Source organism: Stegostoma tigrinum, chromosome 1 (assembly GCF_030684315.1).
Source record: "Stegostoma tigrinum isolate sSteTig4 chromosome 1, sSteTig4.hap1, whole genome shotgun sequence".
NCBI lineage: Eukaryota > Metazoa > Chordata > Chondrichthyes > Orectolobiformes > Stegostomatidae > Stegostoma > Stegostoma tigrinum.
In genome coordinates, this window is record NC_081354.1 from 179,823,292 (window position 1) to 179,841,563 (window position 18,272).

Genomic DNA, 18,272 nt, shown 5'->3' on the forward strand with positions numbered 1-18,272 from the left:
AGACAGTGTTTGATTAGGAGTCGTCAGCATAGCTTCATACGTGGGAGATCATGCCTCACAAATCTGTTAGAGTTCTTTGATGAAGTCAAAGGTTGACGAAGGCAGTGAGCTAGACGTAATCTATATGGATATCAGTAAGGCCTTTGATAAGGTTTCACGTGGTAGGCTGCTCTGGAGGTTAGATTGCATGGAATCCAGGGAGAGAGAGCTGGCAAATTGGATTCACATTTGGAAACTGAGTTGGGGGGGGGGGGTGATCTTATAGAAGTGTATAAGATAAGACAGGCACGGAGAGGGCGAATGCACTCAGTCTTTTTCTCAGGGTTGGAGAATCAAGGATTAGATGGCATCAGTTTTAAGGTAAGAGTGGAAAGAATAAACGGGAACTTGAGGGGCAACTTTTTTTTTACACACAGAGGGTGGTATGCATATGGAATAAGTTGCCAGCGGAAGTGGCTTAGGCAGGTACATTAACAATTTTTAAAAAGGCATTTCGATGAATATATGGACAGGAAAGGTTTGAAGGAGACAGACCAAATGCAGGGAAATGGGGTTAATGCAGATGGACATTTCAGTTGGCATGGACCAGTTTGGGCTGAAGGGCCTGCCTCCATGTTGTGGGATAAGAGCTTCATTTTGTCACAGATTTATGAAAAATAATGCAATGAGGAACATGCATCGACACATGTAGTGCCTGTTTGTGATTTTTTTAAGAATCTAAAGATATTCTTCAGTGATGGAATTACACACAATTTGCAATGATCATTTCACTCACTTATACAGCCAGAAAACCTGCATCAGTGCATAGTAACTAATGGTTCGATTGTACACGTTACCTTGAACTGAATTTTCACTATTTCACTGGTCAGTATTGCTTACCTGGGCAGGTGTGGCCTAATCTCTGCCACCTCAGTTCAGCCTGGCTCTTGCTAATTGGCTGAATGACCTGGGAGTCAGCCCGAATGCGAGGATTGTATACCTGGGGACAAGAAAAGACAGATAGATATCGAAGAAATACAGCCTAAGAATGAGGACTGCATATTTTCGATACAATTTCCCAGATCTCACTTTAATAGTTTTGGCACGTTCATTTGTGGGGACAAAGGTAGCCAATGGTCCAGAAAATATGCTTTTCAGATCCAAATATTAATAGAGTTTTGCAAAAAATGAAGATTTAACAGGTAGCAATATTTTACTTATTCAAGTGTGTCGATGACTATAATGCACGATGACCCACATGCATTTGGGAAAAAAATCATACATTTTATGTTGGAGGTGATGGTCCCTTTAAGTAGACTTCTCCAAAGGGGATTTCTTGTACAGAAACCGACTTCCAGTTGATCATGTAACTTTTTCCTCTTGTTTATCTCAAACAACTAAAATGGTTCACAAGATATTAATTGAGGTGGTGGTGTTAGCAGTGCATTGCGTATGTGGTTCTAGTCTCAAGCAGGATTTAATTTAAAACAATGTGGCAACAGAGTGAGGAAACATTTCGCTTTTCCCATTAGGTGCTAGACTAAAAGATTTATAACTCTTGTTAATTGGCCGATTGCACTATCAGAGATTTGAATGTTTGGGGCAGCCAAGCTTGCTTCGTGGATGGGGGTGGTAAACTGATTGACAGTATCGGGGGGACAGACATACAGACAAAGACAGACAGACAGAGACATAGATACATTTGGGATTAGTTAACTAAGACTTCAGAAGTACATTTTACCTCCCCAAATAAAAAGCATCAGCCTTGAAAATTGCTTTTTAAAAGCATGATTATGGAGGCACAGTCCACCTCAGCACTGATTTAATTTGAATTGGTCAATTCTAGTTCCTATTAATTGGTTACAAAGTTACTGAAGGTACCTACTATCAATATTAAAAAATTAAATTTAAAGAATCATTTCTAAAAACATTAGAAGATGACTCTTTTGTACATTTAAAGAGATACTGGGAGTCAAAGCACAATTCCCACTAGCTCCAGATTGTGTAATGACATCTCTGGACAATATTTATCAAATGAATCTGTAACGTGACAAAGAGCACCAACTACAGGCAACAGTCATGTACTGTAAGCCTGCTATTACTTAAGGAAGCACACCAGAAAGGAGCTCTCGGTGAACTAAGAGTTTTAGATTGTTGAGTTTTTTCCTTCCTGCTTTCGATGCAATCCCTTTTCAAATTCTAAAATAAGTCACTGGTTATGTCATGCCTTGCTAGAGAATGCAGAGAATCATTAACAGCGTCAGTCAAAACAAGAAAATATGGTGCCTTTTGATTCACTGAAAACAGTATGTTTAACTGTGGAAATGTTTGTGGATGAATAATGACACCGAGTTCCACAGTGCAGAATTTATTCCTGCTTTTCATATTGGAAACAACTAGACAAGTCACTATCTGACCATATTTAGAGCACGGAATAGTTTGTTTAATATATACTGGCATTAGAAACAGTCCTGATAAAGTTATCCCAGGCATTTTCTTATGAAGAGGGCGAGTAGTTTGTGCCTGGTTGAAGTTTAGAAGAAGAGGGCATCTTTTTGAATATATAAAGGCTCCTCACAGACTTGACAGGGTAGATCTTACCAAGTTGCTTCCCGTGGAGGAAGAGGGCATAATTTCAGTTAGGAATGCTCATTTAACACCAAGGACAATTTTATTTTCTCTCAAAAGGGCACTCAAGCCGTAGAATTCTGAGATAGACAGATTTTCAATCAATAAGGGAATCAAGCATTCTGAGGATGAGGCAAAGTGAAGTTGAGCATTACCAGATCAGCCATGATCTTATTGAGTGGTAGAACGAACTTGATAGGCCAAGTGGTCTCTGCTATTATGCAATAGAAACATAATCAAATGCAATAAAACTGTTACGCATTCAATAAGGACAGTGCTGCACATATTTTCTCCTAATTAGAAGGACTGTCTAAAATCTGATTTTAACCCCACTTTAGCAGTAAAGGTCAACATATGTTTACAATGTTGAATAGAACAGATGAAATAATTACAATCAGTGCAGCCTGCTAAAATAAAACAAACATCACAAGATAGAATTGTGCAGTTGTTACAGCAGGTCAAAGCCACTAATTACATCTCAACCAACAACACTTGAAAATAAATGATCTGGTCACATTTGCGAGATCTACGGGACTGTTTTCTACATTAGTGACCACACTTTAAACAGAGCTCAACAGCTATAAAGGCACTCATTAAAAGTTTGAGGCAAGTGTTATTAAATTACAAGCAACTGTTTGTTTCCTGAACAGCAAAATCAGAGGTCAAAGGCTCAAGTGGCCTGGGTGTGATGTGAAACCAAATTCTATAAAATCACGTGGCTGGCAACAGAAAATATAAAGTTAACTTGAACAGATTGCACTGCCGCTGAAGAAAGTGGTAACTGAGGCCTTTGTGTCTGCATTTAGAGGTTAGGGTACCTCATGAGGAAATGATTTGCTCCGCATAAAGATAGGTGCAGCTACTAGAATGCAAGCTAGTGAAAGGGAATTGAGACAACCAACGTCATGGGGGTTTTCCCTCTACTGTGTTTGTATGTAAGATTCAATTAATGTTCTTGCAAACCCTTACTCATTCTATGTCATTCAAATAAGTCTACTGATCACATGATGGTAAGCAGCAATAGTTTTCCACAAAGTTGAGGCACACGCTATACACAAGAAATACATCTTCGTTGATAAGTGCTGTTTTAAATGAAATTCCAAAAGTAAGAAGACAAAGAACAGTACAGCACAAGAACAGGCCCTTCGGCCTACGGTGCCTGTAACAAACATGATAGTACTCTAAACTAAATGCTATATATCGGCATGCTGTCCTTATTGCTCTATTTCCTGCCTGCTGAGAGTCTGCCTAAATGCCTTTTAAACTTTGCTACTGCATTGACTACGACCACCTCTGCGGGCAGCATGTTCCAGGTGCCTACTACCCTCTGTGGGGGAAAACATCTTTCCTTGCACATTTCCTTTAAACATCCGCCCCCTCACCTTAAACCTACATCCTCGAATATTTGGCATTTCCATCCTGGGAAAGACACCTCAATTATCCCTCCTATACATGCTTCTCAATTTTATATACTCGTAACAAGTCGCCCGTCAGCCTCGGATGCTGTAGTGGAAACAATCCAAGTTTGTCTAACCTCTCATTTGAATGATTGTGGGCAACCTTAATTAGATTTCTCAATTCTTAAAACACACTTTGGGGTAAGCTAGCCAAATACATGAGGCAAAACAATTAGTAGGTTTAAGCTGATAGGGGTGGATCAACTAAGATGGGGGGAGGCTCATGGGAAAGAAGAATGACAACTGGGCTGAATAGTTGGGAAAATTCTATAGTGTTCAATTTATTTTGCGAGCATAGCCCTTCAATGCAGCAACTGGCACTCAATTCACAATCTAAATGGCTAAAGTTACACTGATAAAAGCAGGTGGTCAGAACTAGTTCCATTGTTGGCACCGAGTACAGCAAGCTGAACAAGGATTGAGCATAGCACGTTCCACTTGTACAGAGGAAATAATTTTACCAAAACCACCTAGCAGGGCTCTCTCAGATAATAAAGTGTGAAGCTGGATGAACACAGCAGGCCAAGCAGCATCTCAGGAGCACAAAAGCTGACGTTTTGGGCCTAGACGGGTCCAGAAGGGTCTAGGCCTGAAACGTCAGCTTTTGTGCTCCTGAGATGCTGCTTGGCCTGCTGTGTTCATCCAGCTCCACACTTTATTATCTTGGATTCTCCAGCATCTGCAGTTCCCATTATCACCGGCAGGGCTCTCTGATGGGCTGAGATGGAATCTGATGCTTATTTTTCCGATGAACAGGAAAATCAAGCCGTACGTAAGGTGGGTAGTAGACCCAAATGATCAGATTCCTGCACTGCGGATAAGGCAGGAATGAAACTGCAAATGTGGATTTTCTGTTGCCCATGTGCTACCTTGGCCAACACAAATAATAATAATATTAAATTGTACAAAAAAGTGTCTCAAATCAGGAAAGACAAAATAGCAAATGTAACTTTAAGAAGGGCGTAACCAAGAAGATTGATGAGGGCACAACAGTAAACACTGTCTACATAGACTTTAGTGAAGCTTTTGACAAGGTTTCGCATGGCAGACTATTTAGTGTAATTTGATCACAAGGGATTCAGGGAGAGGTTGCCAAGTGGATACAAAATTGGCTTGACGGTAGGAGTCAAAGGGTGTTGGCGGAATGTCGCTTTTCAGACCGGAGGCCTGTGACTAGCAATGTTCCACAGAGACTGGCACTGGATCCACTTTTGTTAGTCATTATGTAAACGATTTGAATAAGAAGTTAGGAGACGTGGTTATAGATAACAGAACGTGTAGCTGAAGCAACACAGCATCAGAGGAGCAGGAAAGTTGATGTTTTGGGTCGGGTTGTGGTTAGTCAGTTTGCGATGACACCAAAATTGGTGGTATTGTGGACAGTATAGAAAGTTAACTAACATCACAAAGAGATCTTGGTCAATTGGGTAAATGGGCTGAGGGGTGGCAGGTGATAATTTAGATAAATGTGAGGCACTGCATTTTCATAAAACCAACAAGGGCAGGACTTATAGAAATCATGGTAAGACCCTGAGTAGTGTTGTAGATCAGAGACACCTAGGGGTCCAGGTACATAATTTTTGAAATTCACATCACAGGTAGACAGGGTGGTTAAGGAGGTGTTAAGCACACTTGCCTTCATTGCTCAGACCTTTGAACGTAGCAATTGGGATGTCAAGTTGAGGTTGTGCAGGATGCTGGTGAGGCTTTTTCTGTACTACCATGTGCAGTTCCATTCGCCCTGCTATAGGAAGGATATTATTAAACTGGACAGGGTTCAGAAAAGATTTACCAGGATGTTACCAAGAACTGAAGGCTTGAGTTGTAAACAATAGTTGGGACTTTTTTCCACTGGAGCATAGGATGTTGAGGGGTGACCGTATGGCGATTTATAAGATCATGAGGGGCATAGATAAGGTGAATAGCAAAAGTCTTTTGCCTAAGGTGGTGATGTTCAAAACTACGAGACATATTTTTAGGATGAGGGGTGCAACTGTTTTACACAGAGTGGCTCTAATGTGGAATGCACTGCTGGAGGAAGGGGAGAATGCGGGTACAGTTCCAACATTTAAAAGATATTCAAATAAGTACACGAATAGGAGGGGTTTGGAGGGATATGGGCCAAGTGCAGGCAAGTGGGACTAGTTCGATTCGAGGTCATGGTTGATGTGGTCAAGTTGGGCCGAACAGTCTGTATCAATGTTGTATAACTCTAAAAGTAGAAGCCCCTTCTTTTGAAGCAAATAACAACCTGGAATGGAAGTGTCGTTACTAAAAGCAAAACTTGCAACTAAAAGTGAAGAGTTTACTTACATTTTTCAGTTCAAGTCCGGAATCTATTACATAAGTGACATCAATAATAAATGATGAATCTGCTATTGAGTTTGTGATGATAACCTTCCTCCGGTAATTCTTATAAGTTTGATTGCAATTTTCATAAATTCTTTGGAAATTGCTTCCGACGCCTGAATGCAAAGGAATGGGGATGAGCTCACCCAACTGAGACCCAATAGCACCCCCTTCTGTCCGTATCATTTGACAGCAGTCTGTTATTTCCTGCAAAACAAAAGATGTCTGTGTACAGAAATCACACCATTTGCTTGTTAATCAGGAAAAAAATTTAAGCAAAAAATGTTCACTCAGTTTCAGCAACCTGTTGGTGACAAACATCATTCCTTAGGTTCGACCAAGTAATACATTTAGAAAGAAGAATTAGGAATGGAAATGTTAGTTATGTGGCACGTTGTTAAAGCAGATGCATGAAGAGAGGACCTGGGTTTCACATACAGAGACACGACAGTATGGGGTTGGAGGAACACAACAGGCCAGGCAGCATCAGAGGAACAGGAAAGTTGACATTTCAAGTTGGGCTCCTTCAGATGTTTCACATATCCAAATCTTTTAAATTGAGACAGCCTCTTTAGATAGCTGGTGAAAACATGCACAGGATCATGGGCTTTATGAATAAATGCCTGAAGAATGTAAGGAGAGTGTGTGGCACATAGTGGTCAGTTGGTACGTCACCTCTTACTTCCAAGGCCTCACCACTACCAAAGGAACATAACTTGAGAAGAAAGCCAAATGCATAAGCTTCTCCCACAAGTAGATAGTCTTTTCATCAGCAAGTCCCATATTGTGCCTCCCTAGGTACACCATAGATTCATGCTCAACTGTAGACAACCTGGAAGAGGCAGATTCCCCAAATGTGGCACATGTAGGCTCATCCAATATCATAGAAGAGGTGACGGTTGAAGGAGTAAGATCTTTGAGAAAATTTGGAATGGATCCCTATACGTGATTGTCAACCCTCTTGCAGGCAGCTTTATGGGAACTCCTGCACAGCTGGTTTCTAAAAAGGGCTGGTTTCATCCTTCTCTTTAGACAGTACTAGCAATACCACAAAGGGGACCCTCATACCTGGACCAAAGCAAGGGCTCCAACTCAGCTCAGATCAGTTCTGCTAAATATGCAAGGAGCTTGAACTGACAACAAACCTCACAAAGACCAGGACGTAGAAACTATACCTTCCATGCATACCAATAACCTCTGAGGGCTGGTGACATCTTCACTTACTTGGATCAACAATTCCCAGCTATTTGCTCCTTGATGTCAAAAATGGGCACCAGGATGGCCAAAGCTGCACGTCATGTTAAAACTGAGAAGTGATATCAACCAGCAGCAAACTAATTAAAAGTTCACTTGCACCAGGTTTATATTTTTAGCACCCTCCTCTACAGCAACAAGGCATGTTAGGCAAGTCAAGAAAACCAGCTGAACAGCTTCCACTTCTATTGCATCAGACACATTCTTGGCACCTCCTGGCAAGACTGCAAACTAAATACGGATGCACACAAAATTGCAGAGATCCCCCCCGTTGAGTTCTTTTCAGCAATTATTTTATTTGTTGGGTTATGTGAATCAAAAAGATGCTAAGCACATCCTCAAATACATGCCCTACAATGTACTGACTCATCAGCAACAGACAAGCAGATTATCCATGACCGCAATACAGGGATATCACAGATTTATTACTGGCCAAGAGATGGCTCTGCAGTCCATTCAACCAGCACTGGATGTTACAGCAGGATTTGATCCCAATTTCCTGACTATTCCCTGTAACCCTCTATATAGCTACTGAAACGAATGCCTGAAACGAACCTGATTCTAGCACACTTGTAGCAAATACATTCCAGACCCTAAACAATTGTGGGACGAAAGAAAAACTTCTCAGCTGGCATTTGCAAAAAAAAATTTCTTATGAGCAAAGACAATTCTGCTCTATCCCAAGTATTCAGGACTCTGAGAAGTCACCTATCAAATCACCTCTTAATCTGAAATTCTCCAATCTCCCCACATAACTGAAGTCCCTTCTGCACTCTCTTCAGTGTATTCACATCGTTCCTGAAGTGTGGCACGTAGAATTGTACATGGTATTCCAAATGATTCAACTAATGTTCACCATAGCCTTCCTGTTTTTGTACTCTGTGCCCTTGTTAATGAAACCTAGAATAGTATATGCTTTATTAACAGCCTCAACTAGAACATAGAACATAATAGCACAGTACAGGCCCTTCGGCCTTCGATGTTATGCCGACCTGTCATACCAATCTGAAGCCCATCTGACCTACACTATTCCATATACATCCATATGCTTGTCCAATGACAACTTAAATGTACCTAAAGTTGGCAAATCTACTACTGTTGCAGGCAAAGCGTTCCATTCCCTTACTACTCTGAGTAAAGAAACTACCTCTGACATCTGTCCTATATCTTTCACCCTTCAATTTAAGGCTGTGCCCCCTTGTGCTCGCCATCACCATCCTAGGAAAAAGGCTCTCCCTATCCACCCTATCTAACCCTCTGATTATCTTGTATGTCTCAATTAAGCCACCTCTCAACCTTCTCTCTAAAGAAAACAGCCTCACCTTTACTGGCTCCATCCCCGCCTCTTTGACCTGTCTGTCTCCTCTCCACCTATCCTCTCCCCTATCCATCTTTGATGCACCACCCGCTCTTTTCCTATTTATTTCAGAACCTTCTTCCTTCCCCCATTTCTGAAGGAGGGTCTAGGCCCGAAACGTCAGCTTTCCTGCTCGGTCTGCTGTGTTCATCCAGCTCTCCACCTTGTTATCACAGATTCTCCAGCTTCTGCAGTTCCTACTATCACTGGGCATACACTCAGACTATGCATGCCTTAGTTTACAGGTAATGAGAAGAAAACACACTTAAGAAACAGCATTAAGTTGCAGATACAGCCAGGCAGAACAGTTAATAATCAAAGTATCCACATAATATTGCAGCGACAGCAGCACTAATGAGGACTTTAAAAATGTATGAAGTCAGAAATCACATGGCACCAGGTTATAGTCCAACAGGTCTATTTGAAATCACAAGCTTTCAGAGTGCCACTCCCTTGTCAGATGCAGTGAGAGAGGGCACAGAGACAGAGACACAGTGTTTATTGGCAGAGAGATCTAAAGGATCATACAACTGGTGACAGTGGAATGAACAAACATGAAATGGCTGATGGGGAATCTGTTAGGAAGGAGATGGAATTTTTGATTTATCTGTTTCAAGTCACTGCCCTGAGATAATTAAAGATTTTATCAGTGTCTGCCTAATTATTCAAATTTCAATCAGTCAGATACACAAAAAGGTAACATTTCAGGTCAGACACTGAATTGTAGGTGTGAGGCATCATTCAGAATCTGAGTTTTAAATGTGGAATTCGGCTGGTTTTATTCCAAAAGTGGGAATTTATAAAATGCCACACTGACTGACTGTGACCAAAAATTGTGTTTTTTGAACTTGGACAAATGAACAAACATCTCAGATGAAATGATAAGCCCAATGATTTGTGCGAGTGGGCAAATGAGAGAGATTGAGGGCGATGGGCAGTCACACGTGCTATTTTCCATATTTCAGGTAGATACCAGTCTTGTAACTGTACTGGAACAGCTTGACTAGGAGGCCAGCAAGCTCTGGAGCACAAGTCTTCAGTCCTATTGTCAGAATGCTATCAGGTCCTATAGCCTTTGCAGTATCCAGCGTCTCCAATTGTTTCTTGATATTGAGTAGCTGAAGACTAGTACCTGTAGTGTTGGGGACAACTGGAGGAAGCCAAGACGGGTCACCTTCTTGGCACTTCTGGCTGAAGACTGCAGCGAAAGCTTCAGCCTTACCTTTTACACTGATGCGTTGGGCTCTTCCATCATTGAGGATGGGGATATTTGTGGAGCTGCCTCCTCCAGTAAGTTGTTTAATTGTCCACCACCATTCGCAACTCGATGTGGCGGGACTGCAGAGCTCAGATCTGATCTGTTACGTGGGGAAAAAAAAACGCTTAGCTCTGTCTATCACTTGCTGCTTCCGCTGTTTGGTGGCTTCACCAGGTTGACACGTCATCTTCAGGTATGCCAAGTGCTGCTCCAAGCATGCCCTCCTGCAGTCTCCACTGAACCAGAGTTATTCCCCTGACTTGATGGTAATGTTTGAGTGGGGATATGCTGGGCCATGAGGTTACAGACTGTGCAGTACTGCTGCTGCTGATGTCCCACAGCACCACATGGATGACCAGTTTAGTGTTGCTAGATCTCTTCAAAGTCAGTTCCATTTAGCATGCTGATCGAGAGTAGCCTCTTGTTTTGTGTAACACAATGTGAAGTTGGGACTTTGTCTCCAGAAGGACTGTGCAGTGGCCACTTTTGCCAATACTGTCATGGACAGATGCACCCACAACTGGCAAAATGGAGAGGACGAGGTCAAGTATACTTTTCCATAGAAGGGTCCAGCTTTCCTGCTCTGTTTATCCAGCTCTGCACTTGTTATCTCTACTTTTCCCTCTTTTGGTTCCCTCACCACTTGAGTGTATAAGTGCATAATTAAGGAGTAGGAGAGAAGAAGAGAGAATTCCAGCTGAAGCCACACAGTCAGTTTTGAAACTGTTTAAATTAGTAATGCTTGATCAATGAAAATCAAACAATTAAAATCGATGAAACTAAGACAGTACCCCATTCTGTTAATGAGTACCAGGAGTATTCCATATCTACCTGTCAATTCTTTTAAAACAGTCCTTTAAACATAATTGTACTGTGTGTAGTTAAAATTGAAAAGGCAAAGATCTATTTGACTATTAAAATGGCTTGTGGGATGGAACGACCAAGTAATTAAATATGGCAACAACATTCCAAATGAGAAAACAGAGCTGGGAGACAACGGGCTAGAAGTATTATCACTGGATTGTTAATCTGGAGACTGAAGTAATATTCTGGGGGCCTGGGTTCAAAACCCAAGACAGTTTCAATTGTCAAAAACTAACCCATCCGGCCAACTAACGTCCTTTAGAGAAGGATATCTGCCATCCCCACCTGGTATGGCCGAAATGTAACTCCAGACCTACAGCAATGTGGTTGACTCTTACCTGCCCTCTGGGCAATTAGGGATGGTTAATAAATGCTAGCCTAGCCAGTGATGCCCTCATCTTGTGTTTGAATTAAAGAAAAATAAAAAGATGATGGAGTCCAAAAAGAATTATGATGTCTACTAGCTCGAACCATCATATTTATAGACCATTCCAAATATATACAGGGTCATTCTGAGTTCTTAAAACAAAAACCAAGCATTTTGAATTAAGGACTCTGAAATTTGAAGTGGTTTCTCTGTGAGGTAGTAGCCAAAACCGTATCACCAGCATGGGCAGTAACTGAACAATGGCATCACAGTTCAAAATATCAGTGGCGTAGATCGTGCCAAATGGAGAACAAAATGGAGAGCTGCTGGCATTAACAGAAGCAAACATTTTATTGGACTTTCAGCTACGGAGGGTGGGGATATGCATGAACAAAACAATAAAAGCATAATAAAAAATGCATGTCAGTTGTCCTGTGCTGAAGGAAGGAGACACAAAAATCAGCAACCAAAATCCCTACAGACACTTGCTGAGATTTTGGAAAATATTATTCTCTTCAAACTTCTATCTTCTACCCGTCAAAAAGAAGAGCTGGCGGATTTTAAACAGATCCAAATTGCGAAGGCTAATCTTTCTAGGAGTGAGATATTATGGAAAATTTAACTAAATGCAGACAATTTTGAAGTTAATATGAGACCCAAAATATATTTCATAAATAAGTAATTTTAACAGCCCAGTTATCGTCAACAACAGTTATCTAGGCACTGAGCTGCAACAGAACGCTGCTATAGTTCCCAAAGCTCATGCATAAGAATTGCAGGTTCATTTGGCTTATTAACTTTGCCTCTAAATTATCTGCATAAATTGACACTCATCTTGAACTCAGTGCAAGACTCCCTTGTTCACTCCACAATCCCAGCTAACCTCGCCATAGCCGGCACCTTTTCCTGCAGCCACTTCCCTGCAGGAAGTGCCACATCTACCCCTTCCCCGATCCCCCAACCTCAACCTAAAGCCCAAAACAAACTTTTTATATCAGACAGGCGCTCACCTGTACGTCCTCCAACCTGGTCTAACGTATCCACTACTCTCAATATGGCTTCCTCTACATCGGTGAGAACAAACGCAGACTCGTTTCGTGGCGCCTCTGAGCTCCATATGTGCTCATTGAGAACACCTTCCGATCACTCCACATTTTAACCCCCCTCATACACTCTTGATGACATTTCCTCCTGGACCTCCTCCAGTGTCACAATGACGCCACACGCAAACGGGAGGAACAGCACCTCATATTCCGCCTTGAGAACTTGCAGCCTGATGGCCTGAACATGGAATTCAACAGTTTTAAAATCTCCCCACCTCTGGCTTCATCCCATGTCCAACCCTCCCGCTCATCCCCACCTCCTTGACCTGGCAACTTGTCCATCTTCTTCCCCACCTTTCTGTCCTACCCTACCCACCAAGTCCCCACTACTGCCTACCTGCACCCACCTATCGCCACCCCATCTGCCTTTCCCCAGTCCCACCCTTCATCCTTCTCACCTCCTTGACCTGACAAAACCTGTCCATTTTCTCCATCCTTCCCAATGACTAATCCACACCACCCCGTGCCTGCATTCACCATCACCCCCCGACCCCCGGCCCAACCCTCCTCCCTCTATTTATTTCCTAGTTGCCTTTCCCCTCCCAAGTTCTGAAGAAGGGTCCTGACCCCAAATATCAGCTTTCCTACTCCTCGGATGCTGCATGACCTATTGTGTTCGTCCAGCTCACAAAATGTTGGCAAGGAACTTTGCCTTCCTGTATAAATAAGTGGATTATATAATCACAAAGATTCTTAAGACTGTCAGATCATAAGAACTGTAGAATTAGGCCATTCGACCCATGTTAGTATAACATCAGGAACTGTTCTTATACCATGTATGTCATTGACATATTTATTGAATTGATGCCAAAGCTAAAAAGTTGCAGGGAGATGCAATCAAACATGCATAACCATAACAAAACAGGAACACCATGAATAATTTTGGGCTCCTTCGGAAAGATACAGCAATACTGAAGGTAGTCCAGAAAAGGTTCACTAGGTTGGTATCTGGCAGTAGGGACTACCTTATAAGAAGTTGAATACTGGAGTTTGGTTTACATATAAAATTGATTGAGTGATAGGAAACACAGCAGTTGTCAATGATTTTGTTTGTAGGATCAGGGTTTGTTGCGGCGTCTCTTAGCTGCTGGTATTGGGCTTCATACTTTTCATGATCTACATTCACAATCCAAAATTTGGTGTGGTGACTTTGCAGATTATACAAAACTTGGCAGCCCTGCAAACTTTAACAGCAGAAAAGGCCATTGAGGAGATGAAACGATTGGTTCAGTGGCAGACGAAGTACAAACATAGGAAAAGTACAAAAGATAGGAGCAGGAGAAGGCCACTCAATCTCTCAAGCTTGCTCTGCTATTCAGTATGATCGTGGTTAATCATGGAGCTCAATACCCTAATCCCACTGCTTCCACCCCTTCCCCAACATTCCTTGATCCCTTTATCCCAAGAGCTACATCTACCTCCTTCTCAAAAACACATTGCTCAGGCCACGATCACTTTCTGGGGTAGTGAATTCCATAGGCCCTTTGCACTCTTGGCAAAGAAATGTCTCCTCATCTCAGTTCTAAAAGATTTCCCCTTTATACTTAAACTATGACAGCTTTTTCTGGACTCCCCACCATTGGGAGCATCCTTCCTGTAGCTAACCTGTCAAGACATGTCAGAACTTTGCAGAGAAGTGAGAAATAATGCATTTTGGTAGGAAGAACATGGACAAACATTTGAAACACAATTTTAAAGGCAGTGCAGGATCAGAGGGACTGGGTGCACAGACCGTTGAAGGTGGCAGTTTTGGTGGAGAGAACAGTTAATAAAACACACACAGTATTTTGGGATTAATCAACAGGGGCATTGAGTACGAGGTCAGTAAGATTATTTTGAACTTGTATAAGATACTTGTTAGACCTCAACTGGAGTCATGTGTGCAGTTTTCAGTGACATGAAAAGAAAGATGTGAAAACATTAGAGAGGGTGCAGAAGAGGTTCACAAGAATGGTTCAAGATAGAAGAAACTTCAATCATGAGTATCGATTGGACAGATGGGGCCTGCTCTCCTTGGACAGAAGGCAGCTAAGAGGAGATTTGACAGAATTTATCAAAATCATGAGGAGACTGAATAGAGCAGATAGGGAAGAAACTGTTCCCTCATAGAAGAATCAAATATGAGACGGCATCAAGTTGAAGTGATTGGCAAATGACAATGCAAGGTGAGAAAGAACATTTTCACTCAGCGAGTTGTTTAGGGCTGGAATACGCTGCCCGGAAATGTGGTGGAGGCAGGTTCAAATAAAGTATTGAAGATGGAACTAGAATGATTCATTCAACAGAAACGATGGGCCCAAAATGCCTCTTCCTTTGCCACAACATTCTGTGATCCTCTATGGTCCAAGACTCTATGGTCCAGCAGTTCATAACAGCTGTCTCTCATCTGGTTCACAAATCCTCTTTAGAGAAGGAAATCTGCCACCTTTGCCCGGTCTGGCCTACATGAGATTCCAGACCCAGGACACAATGCATTGAGTTCTATTTTTGCCACCAATATACACATTACTATTCTGAATATCAGGCAATATTCAGAAGTCAATGCTCAACAGCGGTTTTGAAGAGATTCAATTTTTTTTTAAAAGATGTAGCTTATAAATCTAGTTTTAATTACTTTGCTGCTTTTTGCTTTAAATATGACCACTCATGGAAATATCATTCTGCAGGCCAAATTGCAAAGATTGAGACATTTCTTGTCTCTATCACTGCTCAATACACAACCATAGCTGAAAAGATATAAGAAGTTCTTTCCTTTCTCAGTCACCAGCTAGTCGAATAAACAAGTCTTTCCCTTCCTACTACCTGTGACTTGACTGACAGTGAAAAAGCTTTGTTTGTGTGTCATTAGAATACTGCGTTCAATTCTAGTCTCCCTGATAAGAAAGATGTTGCGAAACTTGAAAGTGTTCAGAAAAGATTTACAAGGATGTTGCCAGGGTTGGAGAGTTTGTGCGATAGGGAGAAGCCGAATAGGCTGAGGCAACGTTCCCTGGAGTGCTGCAGGCTGAGGGGTGGCCCTATAGAGATCATGAATATCGAAAAATCATAAGGGACATGGAGAGGATTTTTTTTTGCCCCTAGACCAACAGAGTCTAAAACTAGAGGGCACAGTTTAAGTTAAGAGGGCAAGAGACCTGAAGGGCAACTTCTGGAATCTGATACATTGGCAATAACTCCTAAAATAACTGAAGTAGCTTTTGCTGTAGCTGTAAATTCTGCCATGTGGGAGATGACCTAAATGCTGTTTGCTTTGTTTACTCAATATTAAGCAGAGGTGCAACATTTTCACGCAGAGGGTGGTGCATGTATCGAACTAGTTGCCAGAGGAAGTGGAGGAGGCAAGTACAATTACAATATTTAAAAGGCATACGGAAGGGTTTAAGAGGTATATGTTTCAAATGCAGGCAAATGGGACCAGATCAGTTTAGGATATCTGGTTGGCACGGATGAGTTGGACCAAAGGATCTGTTTCCATGCTGTACAACTCTATGACTCTGTTATCAGTCATCAATATGGGCATAATTATAATGGATCATGAAATGCCACCCTTTGAAGGAGTGAGCTCAATAAAGATCAGACATTTTCACATTCAAATAAACATGAAAATACAGGGTAGTTTAATCTTAGTAGGATAATAGGTTGGCACAACATCGTGGGCCATAGGGCCTGAAATGTTCTATATTCTATTTGTTCTGTTTTTTGTTAATTAATTGAAAAGAAAAGTCTGCTTAAAAACAAACAGCATGTAGGTCATCCTCCTTACGGCAGCATTTACAGCTACAGAGAAAGCTGCTTCAGTTACTTAAGGAGTTATTGCCACTGTATCAGACTCCAGAAGTAGGTAACTGGATTATTTCAGAAATTTCAGGGGTATGTACACTGCTAGCCTAATTAAAGCCAGGAGTGATAAATGTATTCAACTGCTTCAATCAGCAATAACTGTCACAAAACTTTAGCAACGTTCTCTTTCTGGTAAGTACTGTAAAAGCGTGGTTTTAAAATCTGTCAAAGTGTGTTTTGGGATTAATAGGATATCTTACCATGTGATTTTACATTTCTAAGTTTGTACAATGTCATAGGCAGATACATTTATAGCTGGTGAAATGTGACAGATGCAAAACAAATCAAATTGTCCAATTTTCAAGTTATTCCAGGAACAGACACATGGACTTGACCGACAAAAAAAACTTTGAAAGTAGCGGGACTTTAACGAAATGCTAAAGAAATGCACAGTATCCTTGCCTTTATAAAGAGGAGCTGACAGTACAAAGTGAGGCAGCTTTGGTGAAAATCTTGATAAATAATTTTTGATTCAATTCAACAAGAATTTCAGACACCACAAATTCATGAAGAAATAAGATTCATACATTTTAATTGTTAATGATCTGAACTGAACAATTCAGAAAAAAGGATGGTGGGAGCAGATACAATCTTAACTTTGTAAAAAGAAATTCACTGTCATTTTAAAATTTGTAACATTACAGGAAATAGGAGGAAAGTGGACCACGTAGTTACTGTTTCCAAAAGTATAAATGGACTAAATTAAGAACAACGACACATACCACCAACACACTCCTGACTCTCACCTTATCACGCACAACCCAGGATTCATGACATAGACGCTTAGAGCTTTCAGTCACATTTGTGCAGTCTGACAGAGTGCAGACTCCTAGCACACTGGGCTCTCCACAGGGCTTTAACAGTAAAAGGGCATTCATTTGCTTTCATCTTAGGCAGGATGGGTAAGTACAGTTGCCAAAAGACTTGAGAAGCGAGACTGTAGAGTGGATTCTTAAAGCTGTTATCTTTGCAGATATCTAAGATAGCTCACAAAAAGACACTGTCATCTGTTATTATGCTTTTGTTGTTAAATAGTGTCAAAAAAAGCAAAAGATTGGTGTCTACCATCTGGAATGAACTTCTGACTGATGAAAATTGTTTATTTAATAAAGAAGCGCACGGATTTGCAATTTTCAAGCTCCTGAGGTGTACCAGGAGCAGAGTTTAGCAAGTTGTTTTAGATTAGATTAGATTCTCTACAGTGTGGAAACAGGCCCTTCGGCCCAACAAGTCCACACCACTCCTGGCAGCATCCCACCCAGTTATGAAGGTATATCATCTAATGTGGGTACTTTTTCCAATGGACGTAATCCAACTGATTTAAATTATTTGTTTGAGCAAACTATTTGGCTTTCTGCTGAACTGACACTTGATCCTACTTCTACACATTCTCTAGAAGTGATCTATAACATGAAAGATGTAGCACTAATTTGTCATGTCTTGGCATTGCCTGTGCCTGTAACTCTTTTGTTGTTGTGCACTGGCTCTGCATCTTATTGGTTGCTGTTTGGCTCAGTCTTTAGAGTATCCATACCTTACAAATTGAATAGATTCAGGTACTATCATGAGGTATTGTGTTCCTCTCAGAATCTATCTGGGAGTCTTTCTGGTTTCCACTTTCAACATGCTTTGAATAGCTTTTTCCAAAATTACATCCTACTTGCACTGTAAGAAATCTGACAAAGATGAATCAATAATTCTAACGATTCTACCACTTATACATTCCGCTTTCAAAAATCCATATTCTATAGAGATCATTAAATAAGCTACCGACGAATAACCCTGGGTGCTGAGCACTTCTGTTAAACCAAGTCCT

The 18,272-nt window shown here is 41.3% G+C and overlaps 1 protein-coding gene across 4 annotated transcripts in view; it reads right to left on the reverse strand.

Annotated features, from left to right (window-relative positions):
• Positions 1-18,272, reverse strand: part of LOC125454935 (putative pre-mRNA-splicing factor ATP-dependent RNA helicase DHX32) — a 106,498-nt gene that overhangs the window by 42,647 nt on the left and 45,579 nt on the right. For all 4 annotated transcript variants that reach the window (XM_059650423.1, XM_059650427.1, XM_059650426.1 and 1 more), the window contains 2 exons: positions 6,378-6,620; positions 880-979 (listed from right to left, as the gene is read on the reverse strand). In XM_059650423.1, the coding sequence (XP_059506406.1) occupies positions 880-979; positions 6,378-6,620 (343 nt within the window). The remainder of the gene's footprint in view (positions 1-879; positions 980-6,377; positions 6,621-18,272) is intronic.